The sequence below is a fragment of the Vanacampus margaritifer genome, chromosome 11, assembly GCF_051991255.1.
Source record: "Vanacampus margaritifer isolate UIUO_Vmar chromosome 11, RoL_Vmar_1.0, whole genome shotgun sequence".
Lineage (NCBI taxonomy): Eukaryota > Metazoa > Chordata > Actinopteri > Syngnathiformes > Syngnathidae > Vanacampus > Vanacampus margaritifer.
The window spans coordinates 21,447,781-21,470,470 of NC_135442.1; the positions used below are offsets into that span (position 1 = coordinate 21,447,781).

The window sequence follows — 22,690 nt, forward strand, 5'->3', positions numbered from 1 at the left end:
CATCTTCTGGAAGATTAGATTATCTTTTAAAATAATGCCTGACCTAATTGGTTTGTTGATGTTCTTAAATCTATTCTTTTGAATTTCATTTATGAAGCCCACTTCGACAATAAAAAGGTGGATTTCAAATATTCTCTTCTTGGTGTATTTAATTGATTAGTCATGCACTGCAATTTTGTAATGTCCAGGAATTCAAATTCTTTATTTCGGGACCTTATGCAGATATGAGATTAAAATTGATTACTTAAAAATCCTGTAATTAATTAGATTATTTTTTTAATCGTCGGACAGCACTAGTTTATATTATTATACAGGGACTTTAAGATTAAAAGTGATCACATGACTGCAGATTTATAATGTTGAGTATGTAAACTAAAATATAAACTAATCAGGAGTACAGGGATCCTGAGTTGAATACTAAAATACCATGTACTGTACATTGTAATCTGTGCCAAATCACTGCAGTTGATGTCATGTGACTCAATACAAATGAATGAAGACAAGAAGAGTTATGTGTGTATTGATCATTTTCTTGCTACAATTGCCTACCTTTTTGGGTACATCATAAACACATATATTTATTCAAAAATATAAAACTATAGTTGTCCTACTTATTGTTATTGAGAAAATGTGCTAACTTGTGGCCTATCGATGCACATTCATGTTCCTTGTCAAACTCAGTGAGAATACAACAAGCAAATAATGCAAGAAGATTACCCAATCCACCAAGATACATACAGTAATTAGTCAGATTATATCACAGGATATGAGAAGAGAGGCCTAAGCGATATTACACATCTGCTTTTTCCCCTGGATGTCTATATTTAAACCTGCCATGATTAATTCATCATGGACTTCCATCTTCTAAAGTAGGCTCCCTATCTGAGATGATACAGTAGCAAGGACATAAGAAAGTAAAATGTCAAAGCCTTATAGTGACCTTAAAGATGGGATATTCCCCAAGGAAATCAAATGTCAAATGTTTATTTGGTTCCCCTCACCGGCATGTGTTAGCACTGCAGGCGCAACTATAACACCACTCTTGATCTTTCAGCGATAACATTTCCTGTAAGGGTGAATGTAAATAATTACGACTGTCTTTGCGCGATCCCTGTGATGGACTGGCAGTCTATAAAGGACAGAACTCACTTCTCTCACTATATCAGCCAGGAACTGTCAAGGATAAGTGGTATGAATAATAGTTTAATGGCTGAATGATGAAAAGTTCAGCCTTTAATTCTCCCAGTACTGTAAATCATGTCCTCATGCGTCTCCCTGCGATCTATCATGCTCTGTTTACAACTTGCACAAGACAGCAGTTTTGAGCAAAAGAGTGTATAAAAGTAATATAACAGTAAATGCTCCAATAGTCTGATTTATGTGACAAATGCACAAATATTTAACAAATAAGCACAATTTATTTCACAGGCCAGAGAGTCTGGTAATTAACGGGAGCTACCAGATCCAGCAATTCCAAATTAACACAGAAGAATGTTCACAAGCAACGATGGGTCAAGATTCACCACTGTCAACAACCCTGTGAGCAAATAATGTGCAAGCAAGCAAAAATGAGAAAGAATTCCACCTACAAAGCTTCAACAATCAGCGTTTCCAATTTCAAATTGCTTACTGAGTGTTGACAAAAGGAAAGGTGATGGAACACAATGGTAAAGATGCCCCATGTCTCTCCCCGCTTTTTTGAGTGTTGCAGGCGTCAAATTGAAAATGAATGAATACTGTAGTTGCCCAAACAATCAGAATGAAATTTATCAGTTTGAACAATCAAATATCTTGTCTTTGAAGTGTATTCAACTGAATATGGTTGAAAAAGATTTGCAAATCATTATATTCTGTTTTTCTTTATGTTTTACACAGTGGTCCAAGTTCACTGGAATTGGGGTTGGTAGTTAATTCAGAAAATGAAAGAACATCAAGGTGAGTTGTTGGCTAATCTCCACCAGCTCAGGGCAATTAATTACTCACTAAATGAGGAAAAACTCCTTTGCCTGACACACAGAAATCTTGTAGCAATACATGACTAATGAAAACACAATGACAGCCATTTTTAGCTTGTACTTAAATTAACTACCATAAGATCTCATAAAAAGACACTTTTTCCCCCATATAAAGTGATCCAAAATTGTCCCATTGTATTATATACACAGTCATAAAAAAATAAAATTAAAATAAAAACATTTTATGGACGTTTACTGGTACCGAAATGTTGTAGAAAAGGGTGTACTGTACGTTGATTCCTACATGATATTTAATGTCTAATGTTACAAATGTATGAAATAGAAAGTACCTTGTTTCAAAAATTCCTCGTGTGTACACCGTGGACAAAACTAGTCAAGCTATCAGCAGCAACAATTAACCCTAACCCTAAGCAAGCAAGATGGCAAAATATGTCAGATTACTTTTCAAAGGCGGTTTAAAAGACGAAAAGATCTGCACACTTAGATGCTGACAGCCTGACAGTTGCTGTTTCTATTTGTCACTTTTTAACAAACCAGGCTAAATGTGCTCTTTAAGCCCGCAAATTTGCTACTGTGGTAATGATGTCACTTGCAGAGAGGAAAACAGTGTGCTGCTGAACTAAAAATATGAACATTTTGACATTGGTATTCTCTTTATCCTACAACTTTGAGGCTGTATTGGTCTTTTCAAGCATGTCCATTACAGTATTCTTTCATTTTTGATGCAATATTGTGAAAGATGATAAGCCTTCCAGCGTTTATGTTCCATTCATTCAGTGGCGGCTGCCCGCCATTCCTTAATCGTAGCCACAAATTTCCAATTAAAGCAGTTGGAGGCTGGAGAAGAGTGCAGCCACGCTGCGTTACACCCGATGCATGGTGAAAAAGACCACCAGAGAGGGAGCAGGGGTCGACACTGCGGCCAATTTACCACAAACATTTACAGTGTTTGCTGTTTACGACGAGTCAAACTAGCCACCACATGCTTCTAAAGCCAACTTCAGATTAAAAGGCTATCAAATAATACATGGACGTCAATGCCATATAATGTGGTGGGGGGCCTGTCTCGACTACCAAGATGAACACAATGCCATCCCGAAATCATATTCAAATGTCAATTAAGGATGCCAAGAAACCGCACATTTATTACGCCATCATTGTACGATACGGCACAAGTCTTCGGCGTTAGCAGCTAATGGGAATGTAAACATTGATGTCTCTTGTGAGACGTGAGGTGCATTGAAATGCAGTCGTACATTTCATATGCACACAGAAAGAAGTCCATCAATCCATTAAATGTTAAAAATTGCAAATATGTAGACAATGTGGGCTTTCTATCAATCTATAAAAGCTGATATACATCAAGAGGAATGATGGGGGTGAAATCACTTTGCTATTTTACCTAATTACAAATTCAATCTATGGTAACATCTAGTCACTTGTTTTTACAATACCTCATCTAATAACTAGGCTTCCATCGTCAATTCTAGTGAATGGTATATAAATGAATCAAAAATCAAGAATAAACCTGCATTTCTTATATATAATTCTTATAACATTTGCCACCAAAAACTGGATTGACTTTACATTAGTCCCCTTTTAACATGCAAACACTGAACAAGAAGTCATAGTATAACAATTTTATTTTCATCAGTCATTTGAGCTTCAATAGCCGTTTCTCAATATGTATTCTTGTCCGCACTTACATCCTTGTGATCTTGTGAAACATCATCAGTGGCGGTCCAAGTACTATTCCAATTGAAAGTACGCAAAAAACAAGAGCAAAGAACGGACGAAATACCTGAATGTTGTTCTTAATGCGAGCTTCCTGGTTCTGACGCATTGCTGTAACTGTGCACCACGTAACTAGATCTTATATAATTGAGAGTAATGTATTAAAAAAGTATAATTTGAAATTATATATGGGATTTATCCAATTTAGGATTATATTGAAAAAAAAAAATTCTGGAAAGACACCGATGTGAATTGCAGGTTTTGTTCAGATTCTCCTGAAATTGTGGTGCATCTATAAAAATGATCTTTGAATGTGTGTAAATAGTAAATCATATTTAATATAAATTAATATATTTATATATGATATTGTAAATTGCAGTTGTTAAACTTAGTTGTATTAAAAAAAAAGGACTAGATTTAATAAAGTTGTACTTTACACGTTAAGTTATTTATTATTATTTATGCTCATGAAAGGGGAGGATTACTTACAAACGTGATGCTCCTCCACTGCCACTCGTTCCTTGAAGTACGAAATGCATCTTGGGATATTTTCCCAGCCAAGCCTTCACCAAGCAACAACCGATGCATCCTTGGTTTAAAATAGCAAAAAAGAATGACATCCGGGAATTCCGTGTGGTCTTGGCTTATGCATACTTTCGATTGGAACAGTACTCGGGCCGCCATTGATGACGTCTCACAAAATCACAAGTAAGGTAACACATCTGGAAACATCGAAATAGTAGTACAAATTCATTGAAATCTAGTCACAGGATATACAGTAACTGCGATGAATTATGGAAATATGCGAGAAATGCGTGCTTGGGAAGTACGTTCTTGAGACCGGGCTTGCCAAGAATGTACTCGTTGCGTCAAAACAACGTACTCTGTGTTCTTGATATTGAGAAATAGCAAATGATAATATGCAAGTTTGGCTTTAGCCATAGGTGCTTCTACTCGACCAGCAAACAAGCTTGTTACCTGTCGGTAGAGTAGAAGCACCAGTGGCTACAGCCAATCTATGGCAGGGTGTTTACTTTCTAGACCTGAATTCTCCAAATCTGTGATACAACAAACTACCGCAAATATGATGATATCAACGTGATTCTAAATTTAAGACCACTTCTAGCTAAATCCCCTAAAGTCTCTTAAAAAAAAGTCACATTGTTGCTCCAAATCCTGGTGATCAAACTGTACTCTCACCCATCTGTCTGCTATCTTTCCTCATTGGCCAGCAGTTTATTTTATCCATCATCCATAAACCAACCTGCAAAGCTGTTTTTACAGATTGCCTCATCGCACAACATCAGTTGTCCCTTTCTAGCCTAAGGTCAGCTCAGAGAATGAGATGGTGTTGTGAAGATAGTGGAAAAATGTCACTGGGGAATGAAATATTGATGGAAGCCGGCCTTGCTTCTTTCTCCTGCCCTGAGGCATGGAGTTACGCTTATACAGTTTGTGGGCAAAGAGGCAAAGTCAGAGAAGCATTGGAAGAGACGGACAGAGAGCAATACAGGAATGCCACAATCCTGCCCATCGTCTCTCTTTGACGTAACATGATCTTCTTCCTCAATCTAGGTAAAGCATAATCAGATCACATTCACATCATACGATCTATTTCAAGCTAAGACTATCCAAGCTCACCATACAATCCCCTTCTGGCAAATATGTAATAAATCCAACGTAAACAACAAACAGGAAAATAAATTCGAACAGTGGATGTTAGTGACAAAGCAGATCGCTCTAGTCCTTTCTTATAACAGAGCAGAGAAGTGTGCATACAGATTGAAAATTGTCACAGCGCATTTAAGTCGGATATGTACCATAAAATATGGGCCAGGAAAAATTTGCTAATCCAGCCCTTGTCATAATGAAGAATCTTGAAAAGAAATACGGAGTAGCTGATTAAGGACTAACAAGCAAGGCCTTCCATGCCAACTGTATGACTCACCATTGATCCAATTAGCCTTTGGGTCATGGACCTTGAACTCTGGCTTAAAGAGATCCTCCACAGTCAGTTTGGTGTCACTTCCAGCATGAGTATCAACTGCAAATATAAAGCATGCATTAAGATTCTTTTCGCTGACATGATTCACCAAGATGCAATGGCCGTTAACCCTGTTGGGAAGTACTGTATATCATGACAAATGAAAATTGGTGATTTTGCATAGCTGTTTGAAATTCTGATCCAGATTTTAGCTCTCAGGAAAGCTGCCCGTTAATGTTGATGTTACCCTGCTAGCTAATCCAAATAATTTTGAAAATGATCCATCTTTTTAAACAGTTTGACGAAGACTATGCGAGTAACAATATTGGGTGTTTCTTAGTCTTTTATTTTCTGTATTCCTTCCACTGTCCAGCGTTATCCTCTGTTGACGTCAGCGTGCATTTCTATTCCATTCAAAAAGCAATTGTCAAAGTATAGGTGTTTCAAAGGGATGAGATTTTTTCTGCATTGCTGTGTACACTCCTATTGATTCTCACCGATTTTGTCATACAAGGTCCCAGAAGCAATACAGAGTACAGTTATCAGTTCCTTGCTCAATGATAATAAATGATAATAGAGTCAACTGGGACTTGTAATTTTCTGACGGTTGCTCTAAAATAAAGGGTTTACATTGTGACCCATTGTAATGGTTAATTCAGAAGTCCATTTGCCAGCTATTGGCAATATTGTTAAAATAATTTAAATTAAGACTGGAACTAAAACCCGCAAAACAATAATGTATACTGAATTTCCATGATCATGTGTGAAATAGGAATAATTTCTCCGACAGTCACCATCATGTCCCAGAAAATGTTTCACTTTGGAATATAAAGTGCTAAACATTTGTTTTAGAAATATCTGAATAATTTCACACACACTTTAAACGTAATTGAAAGTGAAGAAAGCAACAACATTTTCATTTATATTGAAATGTTGGCTCATCAAAACTCAAAATGAAATTACTGCTTTTCGAATGGTGTGAAACTTAAATAATATAGTTTATATTTATTTTCTTCTTTTTTTAGACTGGCCCCTCTTAATTAGCAGACAGATAGGCTACCTACCTGGGTGGGTGAGCTGAAAAGTTTACAGGTTGACTAAAAAAGAGTTGCGGCACAATGGAATTTGTGGTGTGTTACAATCAACATTTATTGCTGTTAAAGGGATACTTGACTCTTTGAGCCACTTTCAACAGTAATAAGATTATATTTTGTCTATAATTAATGTGATAACTTTATTATTTTTCATGAACAATTAATACCTTTAAAAAGTAAATTTTCCACCTGCTGTTGACTGAAGATGACATCACCTGTGTCACCAGTTTGCTAACCAAACCCAGAAAAAAAGGTGAGCCGTGAATTCCTCAGCACAGGTGATGTCATCTTCAGTCAACAGCAAGTGGAAAAAATACTTTTATATTATTAGTGCTATCAAAGTTAAAGCATTAACTAATTAATTAATTAAAAAAATATCGCATTAATCATGCATTAACTCAGATTAATCACACTATTAATTTTGACCACAGATGAAGCTTTAGCTGACAGCGGATGGTGACGTTAAAGGTAGGTTGTGTTTTGAGCAATAAACATAACTAAATGCATTAAAGTAAAGCATTTGACAAATGTTTGCGTAAGACATTCAGAATATTTGTTCATATCAAACTATTTTTTCCCCATTTTAAACTATGCAAGTAATTAACTAATTAGAAAAAGAGGATGAGCGTGTGCAGTGTATCAAAAAATGTTGAAGACGTCCTCAAAACATTAAATGTCAAAATAATTTAAAGGTCCTCTTTAAATTTGACGGGCAAAAAAATGTTGATAAAAAAGCCTTTCTAAATAAGCGATTAATCATGATTAATCAAAATTCTAAGATGTGATTAATCTGATTAAAAAATGTAATCGTTTGACAGCTTTAATTATTATTATTATTACTATTATTCATGGAAAATAATGATAATTAAGAAGATAATATTTTGTCTATAATTAATGTGATAACTTACATTAATTATAGACAAAATATTATCTTCTTAATGTTGAAAATGGCTCAATGAGTCAAGTATCCCTGTGTAACTTTATATTTTTCTTCCATATAAACCCCACATTGGATAAATAATTGAGGTCTCGGAAAAGTGGTACATGAGATATGCGATTTTGTGAAAATTTATCAAATTTGGCACTGTAACATGATCGATGTGTGGGCAGAAAAGAGAAAAAGAGATTCATGATGAAATGCTTGCCATATTAGGGGATGATGCTCCATCTTTATCAATGATGCATGGGCAAAAGTGGACATCTGAATTCGAGAGGCCTTAAGGATCACCCAAGGTCGTCGGACGTCCTGTCACAGCCAACTCCCCAAGAAACAGACCATGTCCACCACATGCTAATGCTAATGCTAATTATGCTGTAGGCATCTCCCGTGAACAAGTTGAGAACAATCTGCATAACGTTTTGGCGTATCAAAAGTTTTCGCTTGTGTGTGCTATGCCTTTTGATACCTGATCAAATGCACACCAGCTGCATGTAGTTAGTATTGTTATTATCTTGCCCTAGAATTTAGTCACTTGGGCCCAGGATTTCAAAAATTTTAATCCAGATTTCCAAATCTAATTTTTCTGCTAGATTGGATCAGACTAATCCTGATCCTGTTGGATTGAGATTTCCAAATGCATCCCACCCCTAGGAGCACCCCACCCCCAGGATCACAAACAGGGGACAGAGAGTGTGTTCTGTCACAGTTGGCATCACAGTTGCTGAGGGCAAACGCAATGCTAATCTGAATATACACATACACACATAATACGCAAATTTTGGGGTTGACTTCCCCTTTTAAGTTTTGTTTAATTTATTATTATTATTATTATTGTTATTGTTATTATTATTATTATTATTATTTACATTTGTGGAATTGGGAATTTTTCAGTAAAAAAAAAAAGTACACAATGATGTTTCATTTATTAAGAATATCTCTTAACACTATTACTTCAGAGAATACAAGAGATACCTACAGGCTATTTATTGATGAGTATATATGAAGCTAATACATAGGATCACAGTCGAGTCCTACCCCGCGGTGGGATTAATTTAATGCTATCTTGCAGGATCAAACTGATCAGAGATTTGGGATTTAAATTGTGAAATACTCAACATGGGCTCAAATCTGGATTAAAGGCAGGATTGGATGTCCAAATCTGGATTTTAATTTTCAAGATTAAATGTGTTTTGAAATACCCAATTTAGGATCAGATCTGGGTTTAATCTCGGTTTTATCTGGGATTCGGCCTGCCAGTGTCTTTAAACAGGATAAGCAGTAAATAAAATGATGGATAGATGAGTATCAAATGCCTCTTCTACATTTTAGACCCTGTTTTTATTTAATCTCTTTATCACAATGGCTTTTAGAGAAGACAGGTTCAGAAAACAGCAGTAGTAAATGCCAGTAAGATTATAACATGAAATTATAAAGTGATCTGAGTTAAAACACTATTTACATAGTTAATACTATAGTTGCTTGAACTACCAATCAATAAATTAACACGTTATAAACAAAGTTGGCAAACGTGCCAAAATTCTGCCTAGTTATGTATACAGCATATATCTTCATACATCCACTTGTCTCGCTGTGGTGTTTTTAAGGCAAAGTGCTTTGCTTGATGTATGTACAGAAAATATATTGCAGAACCAGAATGCGGAGTCTGACAATGACTTTTACCTGGCGTGAGGACGATGACTGACATAGTGATGAGGGAGCAAACCACGAGGATGACCAGCAAGGCAATGGCGATCCCCTTCCAGTTCCTTTGAGGTGGACTCACCCCACCGAGGTCCTGCAGTGAGAAATGGAGGTCAGTAAACATTGAACAGCCCTTTTCAGCAGTCACATACTGTACAATAAAGTCAATATTTACCAGGAATAAAAAATAAAGACGCACTTCAGCCTGAGAAAACACCTTCCATTCCCTTTGTTTTAAAAGACAAGAGACAATCGACCTTACTTTGCTACTAATTAACTAGCACCTGGCAAGTATGGATAATAAATGTGGTGAGTGGTCAGTCAAGTATTTCATGCAGTACCAATTTTACTTTTATGCGGAAGACATTCACAGACATACTAATGCTGCAAATGGTAGAAACATTTTGCTGTAACTTGGGGCATTAGTCAATTTTTTTTTTTAAATCCAGTGCAGTTACATTAATCATGTATGTTTTATTGAACATGACCTGATCAAAACAATCAATAACAATTTAAATCATTTACAACCACAGCACAGACAAAAGCGCTCTGGCAAATCATGACATTCACATTCCTGTGACAGTTTATATGCTAATGCTCCAGTGGTTGCAAAACAAAAACAAATCTACTTGTATCATTAGAGACACAACCATAGTACAATTATGCATCCACGTTTTGTGTTTTTATGTACTATTCTTAACTTATTTCTTTTGGGGGGCATTTGTGTTCATTTGATGTACAATTTAATTACTGCCACATGCATGCACTCCGTTTAATAAGGTGGCTGTAATGCACCAAAAGCACCCGCCAACCATGAAAATAAAGAAGAAATCATGCATATCCATTGGTGGCCTTCATTGCCATAGATATCCATGCCAAAGCAGGGGGCACAGGTGCTAATGTGGAAGAAGTCCATAGTCTTGTGGACGTGCAGCAGATAGCATGTAGCTAGTAGCTTTGACAAGGATTTTCTATTTAGAAAAGCAAGTTGCACAATAAACAGCTGTCCAGGATTGTACCAATGCGACATGGAATTTTTGTTAAGGTAAGCCATTTAAAACTACTGTCAAATGAAAAGCTTTTCCGTCATGGAAATTTTATCCAACCAGAACCTGAAGCTGTCAAAAGTGTGTGTTTGTGTATATGTATTTTTCGAGAGGTAGACCCGCGATCCACCTGCATTTAAACGCAGCCCATTTTTTATGTTATACAGCAATCAGCAGCTTGGAGCAGCTCATGCTGGAGCTGTTTCCTTTCTTTGTAAGCACTGGGCTCCTTTTTGGGGTACTTTGAATAACAAAAGGTTGTCGCTCTAGCTGCCGCGTATGACGAGTAAAGTTTAAATTTAAAATTAATCCGTCCCCATCCAGCTTTTTCATTTTATAAACAGTATCCCATTAACCACCAACAAATCCTCACATTAGAGTTTTTTCTCACAAATCTGCCACTTTATAAATTTTCCACAGTGGCAAATTTGCGAGTTTTTTTTCTCTGCATATTACCCCCCTCTAAAAATAAATATTTATACGTGGCCCTAATATGCCGTCGTATATTTCTGTGGTTTTCGTTTTTTGTGATATAAATTTTCCTGCGGCACACAAGGCACATCCATTTATGGGGGGCAAAGCTGCATTAAAAGTATTGATACATGCTTTTATGAATTGATATTGGGCTATGAAAACACAGCCCTAGTTAAATGTGATGTGGTGGAAGATTTTGGTGCCCCTAAATTTTGTGCTGACGCACCCAAGGAAAAAGAAATTGCTGCACCAGTGCAAGCAGTACAAAAGTTTAAATCTAGAGTCTGAATCTAGTTCTGGAATCAGATTCTTTGTAAAGATGAAACCAAGACCAATTTGCATCAGAATGTTGTGAAGTGACTGAAAATTGTGAAGAAGGAAATGAACATCTCTCATACAGCTGTGCATAACACATCATGAGTCAGGCATCTTACGGTCATACAGTGTTATGGTATGTGTATGAATCAGTTCCAAGTGAACAGGCTAATTCATGTTTATTGATTATGTGACAGCTAACATGAGTAGTCAAGTGAAATGCATTTGTATACAGTAGCACTTAATCACAAGAGTCTCAAAGGGCTTCATATGCCAAGAGTTGACAAAAATTGGCATAACGATGAATTCTGTATGCATTCACTTAAATACTACAAATTTGGTAGGATCGCACTTCACAGCATATACCAATAATGTCTCAAAACATAATAATATCTATAGACTTTAAAGGCAAAGTTCCATTACTATGGTTTGATTTAGAACCTTTGTTAAATGTCTAGATCTTTTTAAGAGCATGGAAATAGATGTAATTTTATGGAATTGCTGCATTACGTCATATTTTTGTTAATACCATAAATGAAGTCTATATTTTACTCAGATATTTCAAGCAATTAAAATCCATTGTTGTGATGTATAGCGGACATAAAAACCCACTGCCCAAATATACGTCTGAGCTTGAACCTGCTCAGAATTTGAGTTGGCTGTTGACCCTCAAATCTACATCTATGCAATCGAAGGGATGCTGCATGCATATGCATTAAAGGGCACCATTGATCAAACCGAGTGCGGAAAGCTTGTTTGCACTATCTGATTGACCATGAAGCATATCGTGTATGTTATTATCTGGTGAGAAAACAGCAACATTTGCAATTCCATCCTCCAACTCCATGTCTGAGCCTTTGTGTCTCAAATGGCATCTTCCACCCCATATGCTGTCAGTGATAAGATAAATTATACCTCCCTCATATAAATATCTTATCTCTGCAGGCTTTCTGCCCTCAATTACCCATAAAACCCTGCAGGTGAAACACAATCCACTACTAAAGCACAATTGGACAGAGGGGAGGAGAAAACATGATCTAATTAGAAATTAATCTTTGGAATAAAAGGCTTGATTTCATATTTGGTTATGCTATCCCCTTATTTTATTTTTTATTACCCTTGCAATCGTTGCTTGCTGGAACACAGCACATATCGAAAGCATAAATATGTCGCTATATGATTCGCTGCAAAATGTAATTTACAGCACCACGGGCATCTAATGTGGTGCTTTAGTTTGTGTTGTTCACTTTGAAGAAATGAAAAACAACTAATGAATTTTATACCACAGGGACTACTTATACAGCAATTAAACCTTACCTCCAATTAATGAAATATTCAAAAGAGAATTGATAAGGTAATATTGTGCTAAATTAGAAAATTTCTTGTTTAATCGACAAATTGGCCACCATTCAAGTAAATGGCTAGATGAAGTGGAATGTACCACATTTGAGTTTCTCCACAAATCAACTCAATTCACATGTGCATACATTAGCAAGTAAGTGCCTCAATATTAAGTGTTACTAGTGATTGCAGGTCATTTATGTACATTGAGGTTAATGTTACTTGTACTCTTTGAACTATACTGTTTGTATAATTATGACTATGACTGCTATATAGCATTGTATAGACGAGACATTTACATGTCGTCTGATAATTGCTTACATCGATAAAACTATGTTCTAACTGGGCATACTGCAGCGGTTATTACTCCCATAAATCCATCATACCAGCAAACACTTTTCAACGCTTCTGCCAAAAAACTGTATTTTTCGCCCCCACTTCAGCCAAACACAGCATTGTGAACTACATGGACAAGCGATTCAGTTCTATTCATTCAGCGGCGGCGCTCCGCCATTCCTAAATCTTAGCCGCCGCTCCTTCAAATTTCTAATTAAAGGATTTGGGGGCTGGAGAGGAGAGCACAGATCAGACAGCAGGGTTCGACACTGCGACCAATTTACCACATATGCGTCAACAGTATAGCAGTTTTATGTTCACCAGTTATCTGAGCTTCAATGTCAATTGTGTGGTTTTCCAAAGGAGAACATGGTTGGAATGCCTCACTATAAGAGCTGGTCCCTCTGTGTTGAACAAAATAATGTTCACATAAAAGAAAAGCATTTTTCCCCCTCAATGTTTTCTTTTAAAGTTATATAAAATAATTGACTTGTTTTGCCAGCCGCTGCTTGTTGCAGACAGTTCTTGTTACAGTAAAATATCTTGCAAATATATCTTGAGTCACTGTCAATCTTTACGTCATATGAACATACAGTATGCAAATTGAGATGATTGTAAAATAGCAAATATGACCATGCTGCACCTCCCCAAAAAATGGTGCAACCAAATCCTGTGCAGTGTGACCAACTGAAAAAAAATTGTTTAAAAGTTAGTGTAGAGCCCTGCAGACACCAATAGCCCCCCCCCTTGTAGACCATGATACTTAGCCAAAAGAAGCACATGACAATAAACACAATATTGTGATTTTTTTCCCCAATATGAGCTCTTTCTTTTCTTTTATCTTTTCTTTTTTCTTCTTTAATTTTTTTTTTTTTAAGGATGTGTTTTTATATAGCAGTGGAAAACATTGGCTTTCACATGGACTTTTGGAGTAGCTTCCTTCTTGACACTACATTACAGCTATACAACAATCCTTTCAATCCATGTAAGATTCCTTCCACTTCTTAGGGTTGAAGTAAAATAAATAAATAAATAAAGGATCTGATCGGTATCGGAAACCGCACATCTAAAAAAAAAAGGGATTGGAAGCCCAAAAAATCTTGATCGTGACATCTCTAATGAGAATCAATACTTTGATGTAACAGACAATTGGCTCTAACAAACTTCTCCCAATTAGTCCATTAAATCCATTGTAGTCAGTTGCCAAGGTTATTATTGATAACAAAAAGTAGCAAAATGATCTATACTAGAATTGAAGAAAAAAAACATTCAGAAATGAAAGAAAATACAAATGAAAATGTATTTTTTTTAAGGGAAATTAACTGAAACTTTATCTTACATTTATATATATATATAAAAACAATAATTATTCATTTTCGTCAATTAATTTCATACATTAATTTCCAGGTTCATTTGAAATATATTTATTTTGGAATTGTCATCCTTTCATACAGAAGAAGGAAGGTCGAACAAAATGTTTGCATGTATGTATTTATTTATTTATTTATTTATTTAAAAGGTGAAGCCACTCCATATTTTGTAGTAAGCCACACAAAACTGTCCCCTATCTGTAAGGATCAGTATCCCTATTTTAGACATGCTCAATTCCTTCATTCCATGAAGGACAAATAGCACATTGCACAGCTACAGGTATTCTAAATTTGTCTCCACAGAGTAAAATCTTTCTCACACTAATTTCCACGTTCTATCTCATTTATGAGTTGCCAATTTAAAATATCCTCAGTTTAATAACACAACTATGAGAAGTCATAGAGACATTAAGACTTTGGACCGATTGTCAAAAAATATAATTCTTTTATAGGGTGTGTCAAGGCATAGATTAGAACCTGATAAACGGTTTTCTACGAGAAGTCATGACACAGCAAATGAGCTTTATCACAGTCATTACCTCGATGAACCTCAACCGGGAGAATAAATAAATGTATAGTGTGTGTGTGTACTAACTAACTAGAGGACATATTGGGGTCAAATGAATAGAGTGGTCAGCATTACGAAGACGCCACCAACACATGTAACTGGTGTTAGGGTTCTTATTTTTGCCTGTACGGTATATATTTTTTGTCTGTGTATAAGTGATTTCTAATGTGTTCATTTATTTCAAATGAAGGCTCAGTTCTGTGCAACAGCACAACACATTCTCTAATGCATTTAGTTATTTCAAAGAAAGGTTAAATTACGCGGTGCGGCAGATCACCAGCACCCCCGACGTGGAGCTTCTCTGCCTAAGTCTGAGGCCGGGCTACCTGCCGAGGGAGTTTGGAAACATTTTCCTCTGCGCCGTGTAAGTTCCGCCCAGCGGGAACGCCGCCAGCGCCGCCGCCTTCATCTCCGACTGCGTTCAACAACAACTGCGATGGTGCACGGAGGCCCCGGTTTTCATCTTAGGGGACCTCAACCACTGCAAATTGGAGCTGTCTCTCCCGGGTTTTCATCGGTATGTAAAATGTGGAACAAGGGGAGACAGAGTCCTGGACAAATGCTTTGGGAACGTGAAGAACGCATATGTGAGTAGAGCCCCCCCCCCCCCCCCCCCTCTCCAACTCAGACCACAACACAATTCACCTCATCCCCACCTACAAAACAGCTCTCAAACGCAGCAAACCACAAAGAAAGACTGTTAAAATCTGGTCTCAAGACAGCATTGAGACCCTTAAAGGATGTTTCCTATGTACGGAGTGGAATACCTTTTATGGGCTGGATATGGATACTGCTGCTGTGACTGTAACTGACTATATTCAATTCTGTGTGGACAACATCATACCAACAAAGGAAATAACTTTTTACCCCAACAAAAAAACGTACATTACTAAGGAGGTTAAAGACTGTATTAACCGCAAAAAAGGGCATTTAAGAACCAGGACAGAGCCCAGCTCAAACTGGTTCAAAAAGAACTCAAACACATGCTTAAAGAAGCAAAAAGGAAGCACAAAGAGACTATAGAACAACACTTTGCTGCTAACAACTCTAAGAAAATGTGGGACACCATGAGGAGGATCACCAACTTGACTCCTGCTCAAAAAGGTCTCAGCACCCTAAATGACCTCCAGAAGGCAAGGGAGCTGAATGACTTTTATTTAAGATTCGAAACCCAGGACTTCTCCTCTGAATGTGGGGAGGTCCTGAGGTCCATTTCAGTGAATGAGCAGGACTCAAGGCTGGTGATTCATCCCCATGATGTCCAATCTGCTTTTAGGTCTGTCTGCACAAAAAAGGCCTCAGGACCGGATGGGATATCTGCCTTTCTGCTAAAATCCTGTGCAGAGGAGCTCACAGCGGCATGGCAGCCCATCTTAGAGAGATCTGTGGACTCACACTCCATTCCCAGTCTCTGGAAAAAATCAGTAATCACCCCGGTTCCTAAAAAACAATGTCCTGTGGTCAATAATGACTTCAGGCCTGTGGCTCTAACTTCCATTGTTATGAAGTGCTTCGAGAGGCTGATGGTGACTCTGCTCAGGGGGGAGGTGGATGCACACTTAGACTCCCTTCAGTTTGCCTACAAGCGGGGTCGCGGCACTGACGATGCTATCAACAGCATCACACATCTGGTCAGCAAACATCTGGACGTCCCTAAAGCTTATGCACGTGTGTTGTTCGTTGACTTTAGCTCAGCGTTCAACACAATGCAGTCGCACCTGCTTTTGGGTAAACTGAAGGAGATGAATGTGAACCCGTACATCTCAAGGTGGTATCACTCCTTCCTGACACAGCGCACACAGCAAGTCAGGGTCAACAGCTCCCTCTCGGAACCCAGATTGATAAGCACAGGCGCCCCACAGGGCTGCGTCAGCTCCCCGGTCCTCTTCACATTGTACACAAATGATTGTGTGACATCACACCCTGAGAACTTTATCATTAAGTTCTCTGATGACACAGCTATCGTCAGCTTGCTGCAGGCCGGCGGTAGCCCACTGGACTATTTCTCAGAAATAGAGAAATTTGTCCAGTGGTGTGACCAGAATCATCTTGTGCTCAATGTGGGGAAGACAGAGGAGGTGATATTTGATCCAAAAACTGCTGGTGACCACAGGCCAGTCGTCATTAAAGGCAATCACAACAGCCAGGTGGCTTCATACAGGTATCTGGGGGTCCACATCGACAACACACTCAGCTGGAGGGTACACGTTGGAAGTCTCTGCTCCAAACTCCAACAGCGTCTCTATTTCTTACGCAGACTTAGGGTCTATGGAGTGGAGCAGAGGATCATGCTGTTGTTCTACCGGGCTGCATTGGAAAGTATCATCAGATACGGCATTGCGGCCTGGTACGGCAACCTGACTGTGCAGTCAAGGTCACAGATTGCCGGTCTGGTGCGGACTGCCATGAAGATCATGGGGGTCAGGAATCATCCTTCCCTACAGATGCTTTATGAGCGGTCCGTCACCGGACTGGCACAGAAAATTGTTAATGACCCGACTCACATTCTGCATCATGAGCTCCAGCTACTGCCTTCCGGCAGGAGATTCAGGACCACCAGAGCCAGGCTGAACCGCTACAAGAACTCATTCCTGCCGACATCCATCAAACTGCTTAATAACCGACATTAACTAAGTGGTGCAATATATATATATAGGAGTGTGTGTGTGTATATGGGTGTGTACAGTCCTCATGTATGCACTTCTCTACACATGTATACTTCTGTGAAGACTTCTACTTATTGCTGCACTTCTTATTTATTTTAATTATCTCTCTCTATTCTGTTGTTTTTCTTACTGTAAACTACTGCTGCACTTCTTATTTAATTTTGATTTTATCTCTTTCTATTCTGTTGTTTTTTTCCTTACTGTAAACTGCAGCTGGACGGAGTCCAGGAAAAAGTTCCCCACGGGGAAAATAAAAGTATATCGTATCGTATCGTATCGTATAAAATGGAAAATAATGTGATATTTTATGACAACAGCGTTTCGGAAAGTAACATTGAAAACATTTGTAAATGTCTATCAGCTTTAGCCATAGGTGCTTCAACTCAACTGTCAGGTAAACAAGCTCGTCTCCACCTTTTGATTAGAAGCACCTGTAGCTAAACCCAAACTGGTTCAGGGTTTTTACTTCCTGATTCCTCAACCCTGGGTAGGGCAGTCATCAGCAACAACGCTGGAGGAGCCCAACATGTTCAGAGGTTGAACATACAAAAAAAACTCTTGATACAGGCATAAGGTAAAGGCCCACACATTGTAATATAATGCAAAGAATGTTTGCCGGTAGTGATTGTGCTGTCAACATCAAAACAATCAGTGTTGAACCTGATAAAACATCTACAGGAGCGTAGAAATGGAGTCAATCTTTGACGGCATCTCACAACAGAATGAGGGATAATCACATGAATAATAATCATATAATAATCACATAATAATCACCATTCACCGTGGGGACCCCGGTTCAACATCAACCGCCCCCCCCCCCCCCCACCAAGACCACCACTTCCTTCGCACGCACACACAGATGTGGTGTCCTTGAACAAGATACCAATTCCAATTGCAGAGGTCAAATTTTAACCAAAAAAAAAAGATTGCAGTTCTTCGCAAAGGCAAGCCACGCAGCAGGTCTCTCTCTCTCTCTCTCTCTCTCTCTCTCTCTCTCTCTCTCTCTCTCTCTCTCTCTCTCTCTACCTCTCTCTCAACTTGAATATTAGCTACTTGAAGTACTGAATTGTATTTATTTTAATTATTTGCACCTTACTGCATTCCTTGAAAATTGGTTACACTAACAGATATTTTGGGTATCTATTTGGCCATTAGATTTGTTTGCTTGGGTAAAATATGGAAATGAATACAGTATACACCCCCAAAAATATTTTTGTTATTTTTATGTAATTTTAAGGCAAAATATTTTATCGAGACATATATCATTATTGTGATATAAGATTGCCTATATTGTGATGTAAATTTAGTGTCCATATCCCACACATCTATCTACCTAGTTGTACCTCTGTCACTATCATCATCAAGAAAATGTATGACGTTCTTCAAATAAATGATAGAAGTAAGAATTGGCAATAAATATGCATACATTTTGTATAATGGTACAACTCTAGCAGGGAGTTAGCATGAGTGGCGGCTGCTGGTCATTCACGGAGTAGAAGCAAATTTTTTTTCTGGCCAAATCATTATGTTTATTTACTCTATTTTTCTCTTAGTAAGGAAGACTATCAAATGGGTTCACCAAAATCTTGTCGACAACATTCATATTACCTGCCATGATGGCAGCTTGCTAGCAGGAGTTGCAAGGGTACCGTCTGACTGACCGGCTGTGAGTCGTGGAAGGGGGGTTGGTGCATGGGGGTTTTACTTATTGGAGAAAGAAACTGCAGTAGTTTTTAGCAAAGACAAAGTCGCCAGGCATTGATAAAGTTTCTGGTCAGTTCAGAACAGCGGAATGAAAAACTTGTATTTCAAGATTGCTGATCCGCTTATTTCACTGTCAATTCCGCTTTAGACAAATTATCCAATCATCATGCAGAAGTCGAGCGTCCAGGCCAGCCCGCTGTTTTAATTGACTCCCAGAGACGCTGAGCGTCCGAGGGGTGAGATAAAGCCCAGCATTTATCCAATGACTGTCCAGTTTCGCGCATTGAAACAACCCACTAGCTTCCTCAGAGAAGCAGTTGACAGTTGCACTTTATTCCCGTCTCACTGCCTTACTTCCCTGCATTTGTGTCCACCATCCCTCAACTACTCACGTCCTCCATGAATATCTTTACCAGATAAAAATGCCCGAAACGCCTCTCACTGTTCAAATTCAACAAGAAAACGGTGAGTAATTCTGGAAGAACATAATTAATTGCAGCGTCCATTCGTCTGTTAGATTTGTTTGTTTGTTTGTTTCCCCCCGCCATCGGCGCTTATTGGGTTTGTCCTGCCTAAACAACGCCTGATTGGTCCAACCTAAAAAAGCTCGGCTGAAAACGTATCAGCGGGAGCGGTGCGAGATGTATTCTTTGGAGTTTGTGAACTGACAAATACTGCGAAAATTCATCTTGCTGGCAAGGTTAGCATTAAAAGCTAAAAGACAAGTGACGATACACACATACAAATCATGGAAAACAGATGTGGCTTTAAGTGGCTGGAATAATCAAGCATGGGTGTTTGGACTGCAATGTTTCTTTCTATTTTTCTTTCAAACAATCTTACCTTAGAACAGCATGCACTGATGAGGTGTCTTTAATTATAACAGCAGTTATAGCAGCAGTAACTCTACCTGGATCTCCACTGAACCAATACCATCAATTGAATCAATTATTCGTCAGGTGAAGGAGGCAAATGATGGTAAGGATCAATGCAGGAATTCTAATGAGACATGACTAGTCTGACACCTCTTTAAGAGGTATGTCAGATTCACAAGAAAAATAACAAAAAATAAAAATGTACAAAAATAACCATTTGGAAACTTGGCCATGTCTTCTACCAGAACTGAAAATGAAAAAATAAAAGTAACGACTTTGTTATAAGGAATTTTGCCCATTCATAAAAAAATAATAATAATTGTGAGGTCATCAATGCGAATGACAAGAGCCATGCTATTTCACCCCAAAGCTGATTAATTAAGTTGATGCATTTATGGTATCATCTTTGTTACTTCAAATGTTCCAACATTTCATGCGCTGTTAGGGATTTTATAAATAAATTAATGTGCAGAATTAACAGATCTGACGGAATTATAAAGTTGATAAATGATCCGTCTTTAGGTGATTTTAGGTACACTTCAATGTTCTGGAAATACTGGTTACATGAACTGTATGTTTTTTAAACCAAGGGTTATTTTTTTGTGCTTATTCCAGTGTGTTGGGTTTCTTGTGTTTTGTTGTATTGTTTGTTTGTTTGTTTTAATGCACTTGAGTCTGTCAATAAAGATATCCTTTATCCAGCCCAGTCAAGCTCTTCTTCACCAAACTCTTCCTACAATAGCAACAATAAAAACATAAATAAATAAAAAATATATATTAAAAGCAGAGACGTTCACAAAAAACTTAAAGCTGTTCTCTGTAACAATTTGGCCAAACATATCAAGCCATTTATGACTGAAACATCTTCTAATTAGCAGATTAACACCTTGGCTGTTCACAATGGGTACTCCTGCAAGCCTATGGCCAATAGTTTTCAGACTGGATTCGGGTTCGAATTTCCCGCACTCTTATCCAGTGGCCTCATCTGCGCATTGTATACGTGAAGAAGGGTGTGTGCAGTTTCATTTTTCATCAACAGATAGCAGTAGCGATTTGAAATTAAATTTTCTGCGTCTGGGAGCTTTAAACGTAGCACAGATTTTTAGAATGAGAGACCCAACACATACCTAGAAAAGAAACTATAACATGTGGTGTACTCCAGATGACCAAAACATCACACCACACACAAAACTAAATCACCACCGACAATTGTCTCCTCTCTTGCACAAGTAATCTTTTGTCGTACCAAGACATATGAGATGCTACATGAATATTGTTGCCAAAGAGTACCTGATAAAAGCAAGAGTAGTAAGAAAAGAAGCAATGGAAGAAGCTGTAGTTTATATGGTAACAATGTTGCAGTTGCAAACGTGTCATTTGTATTGTCATACATGAGAAACACTCAAACACTAGCAAAAAAACATGGTTAAGTCACTTCCTTATTCATCTTTAAACACTCGCCACAATTGCAAAATCCTTGGCTCAGCCAAACCTGGTGTTGACCACAAAGATTTGTGGTTGTAAAGGCCTTCGCTGAGCAGATTGAGGAGAGAAAATTCACTCTTCACACGCTCCACACCACAGGATAATCGCTTTGGATCATTTTTGACAGACATTCGAGAATCTGGCCTTGGCTGACGTTGATTGGAGTTTAAGAAAAAGGCTCAGGTTTGGCCGATTGTCATTTGTGTACTCAGTTTAAAGGTATGGTTTGACGTTTTTCCATTGCTGTTTGCGCGAGGAAGCTGAGGACAGCAGCAAACCAGGAACAAGCGTGAAACCAGCCCACCAATCAGGAACAGTTGAATTTGCAAATACCACTGATAGAAGCTTGCCTCCGTGGATTGGCTGTGGAAGGAAAACGTTAAGTCTCCACCCAGAAAGCTCCTAGACAGGCAAAAACAAATCCTTCCGACTATACATTTAAATCGTCTAACTCAATCCCTGGTTGGATAATTGAGGTAATTATTGTGCCTTACCCTATAAGTCATGCCTGGACCTATCACACAAAACTTGATAAAAAATTTACCATAACAATATTGCAGTGCTGTATTTCATGTTTTCACGCATAGAATAAAGTTAAACCGGTCACCAGAATGCTTGTTCATAACATGCATGGCAACACGCAAACTTCAAAATAAAAGCCCAACCAATATAAGCATGAACATCAATGCTGTGCTAGGTTTTTAATTTTTAAGATCCTGCATCATTTATTTATTACAATACATACAGTGTAATAATTGACTCATGTAGGTACAGAGCAGGAGGAGGTGGATTATAGCTGTGGGATTACGCTCTTCTGGATTGCCCTTGAAAAGTGTATGAACAATGACAAGAAGCATTACAGACATGTTTTATTTAAATGACATTTAGTCCAAAAAAAAAAAAAAAACTAAACAATGCTACTTGTATGGGCTTATTTAAGATAAGATGTGAAATTTCTCATTTCTCTCTACCCTAAGATTTATGGACAGACAAGGCCACGCTCTTGCTGGAGGCTTAACATTTGAAATTGATCTTCATGTCAATAGGAAATGACAATGTTCTAGCTGCAAATGCTGTCCTT

The 22,690-nt window shown here is 38.0% G+C and overlaps 1 protein-coding gene across 3 annotated transcripts in view; it reads right to left on the bottom strand.

The window, feature by feature from the left end:
- dpp10 (dipeptidyl peptidase like 10) overlaps positions 1-22,690 on the bottom strand; it is a 172,906-nt gene that overhangs the window by 56,317 nt on the left and 93,899 nt on the right. For all 3 annotated transcript variants that reach the window (XM_077580498.1, XM_077580499.1, XM_077580500.1), the window contains 2 exons: positions 9,409-9,523; positions 5,659-5,754 (listed from right to left, as the gene is read on the bottom strand). In XM_077580498.1, coding sequence (XP_077436624.1) covers positions 5,659-5,754; positions 9,409-9,523 — 211 coding nt within the window. Of the gene's footprint in view, positions 1-5,658; positions 5,755-9,408; positions 9,524-22,690 lie in introns of those variants that run through there.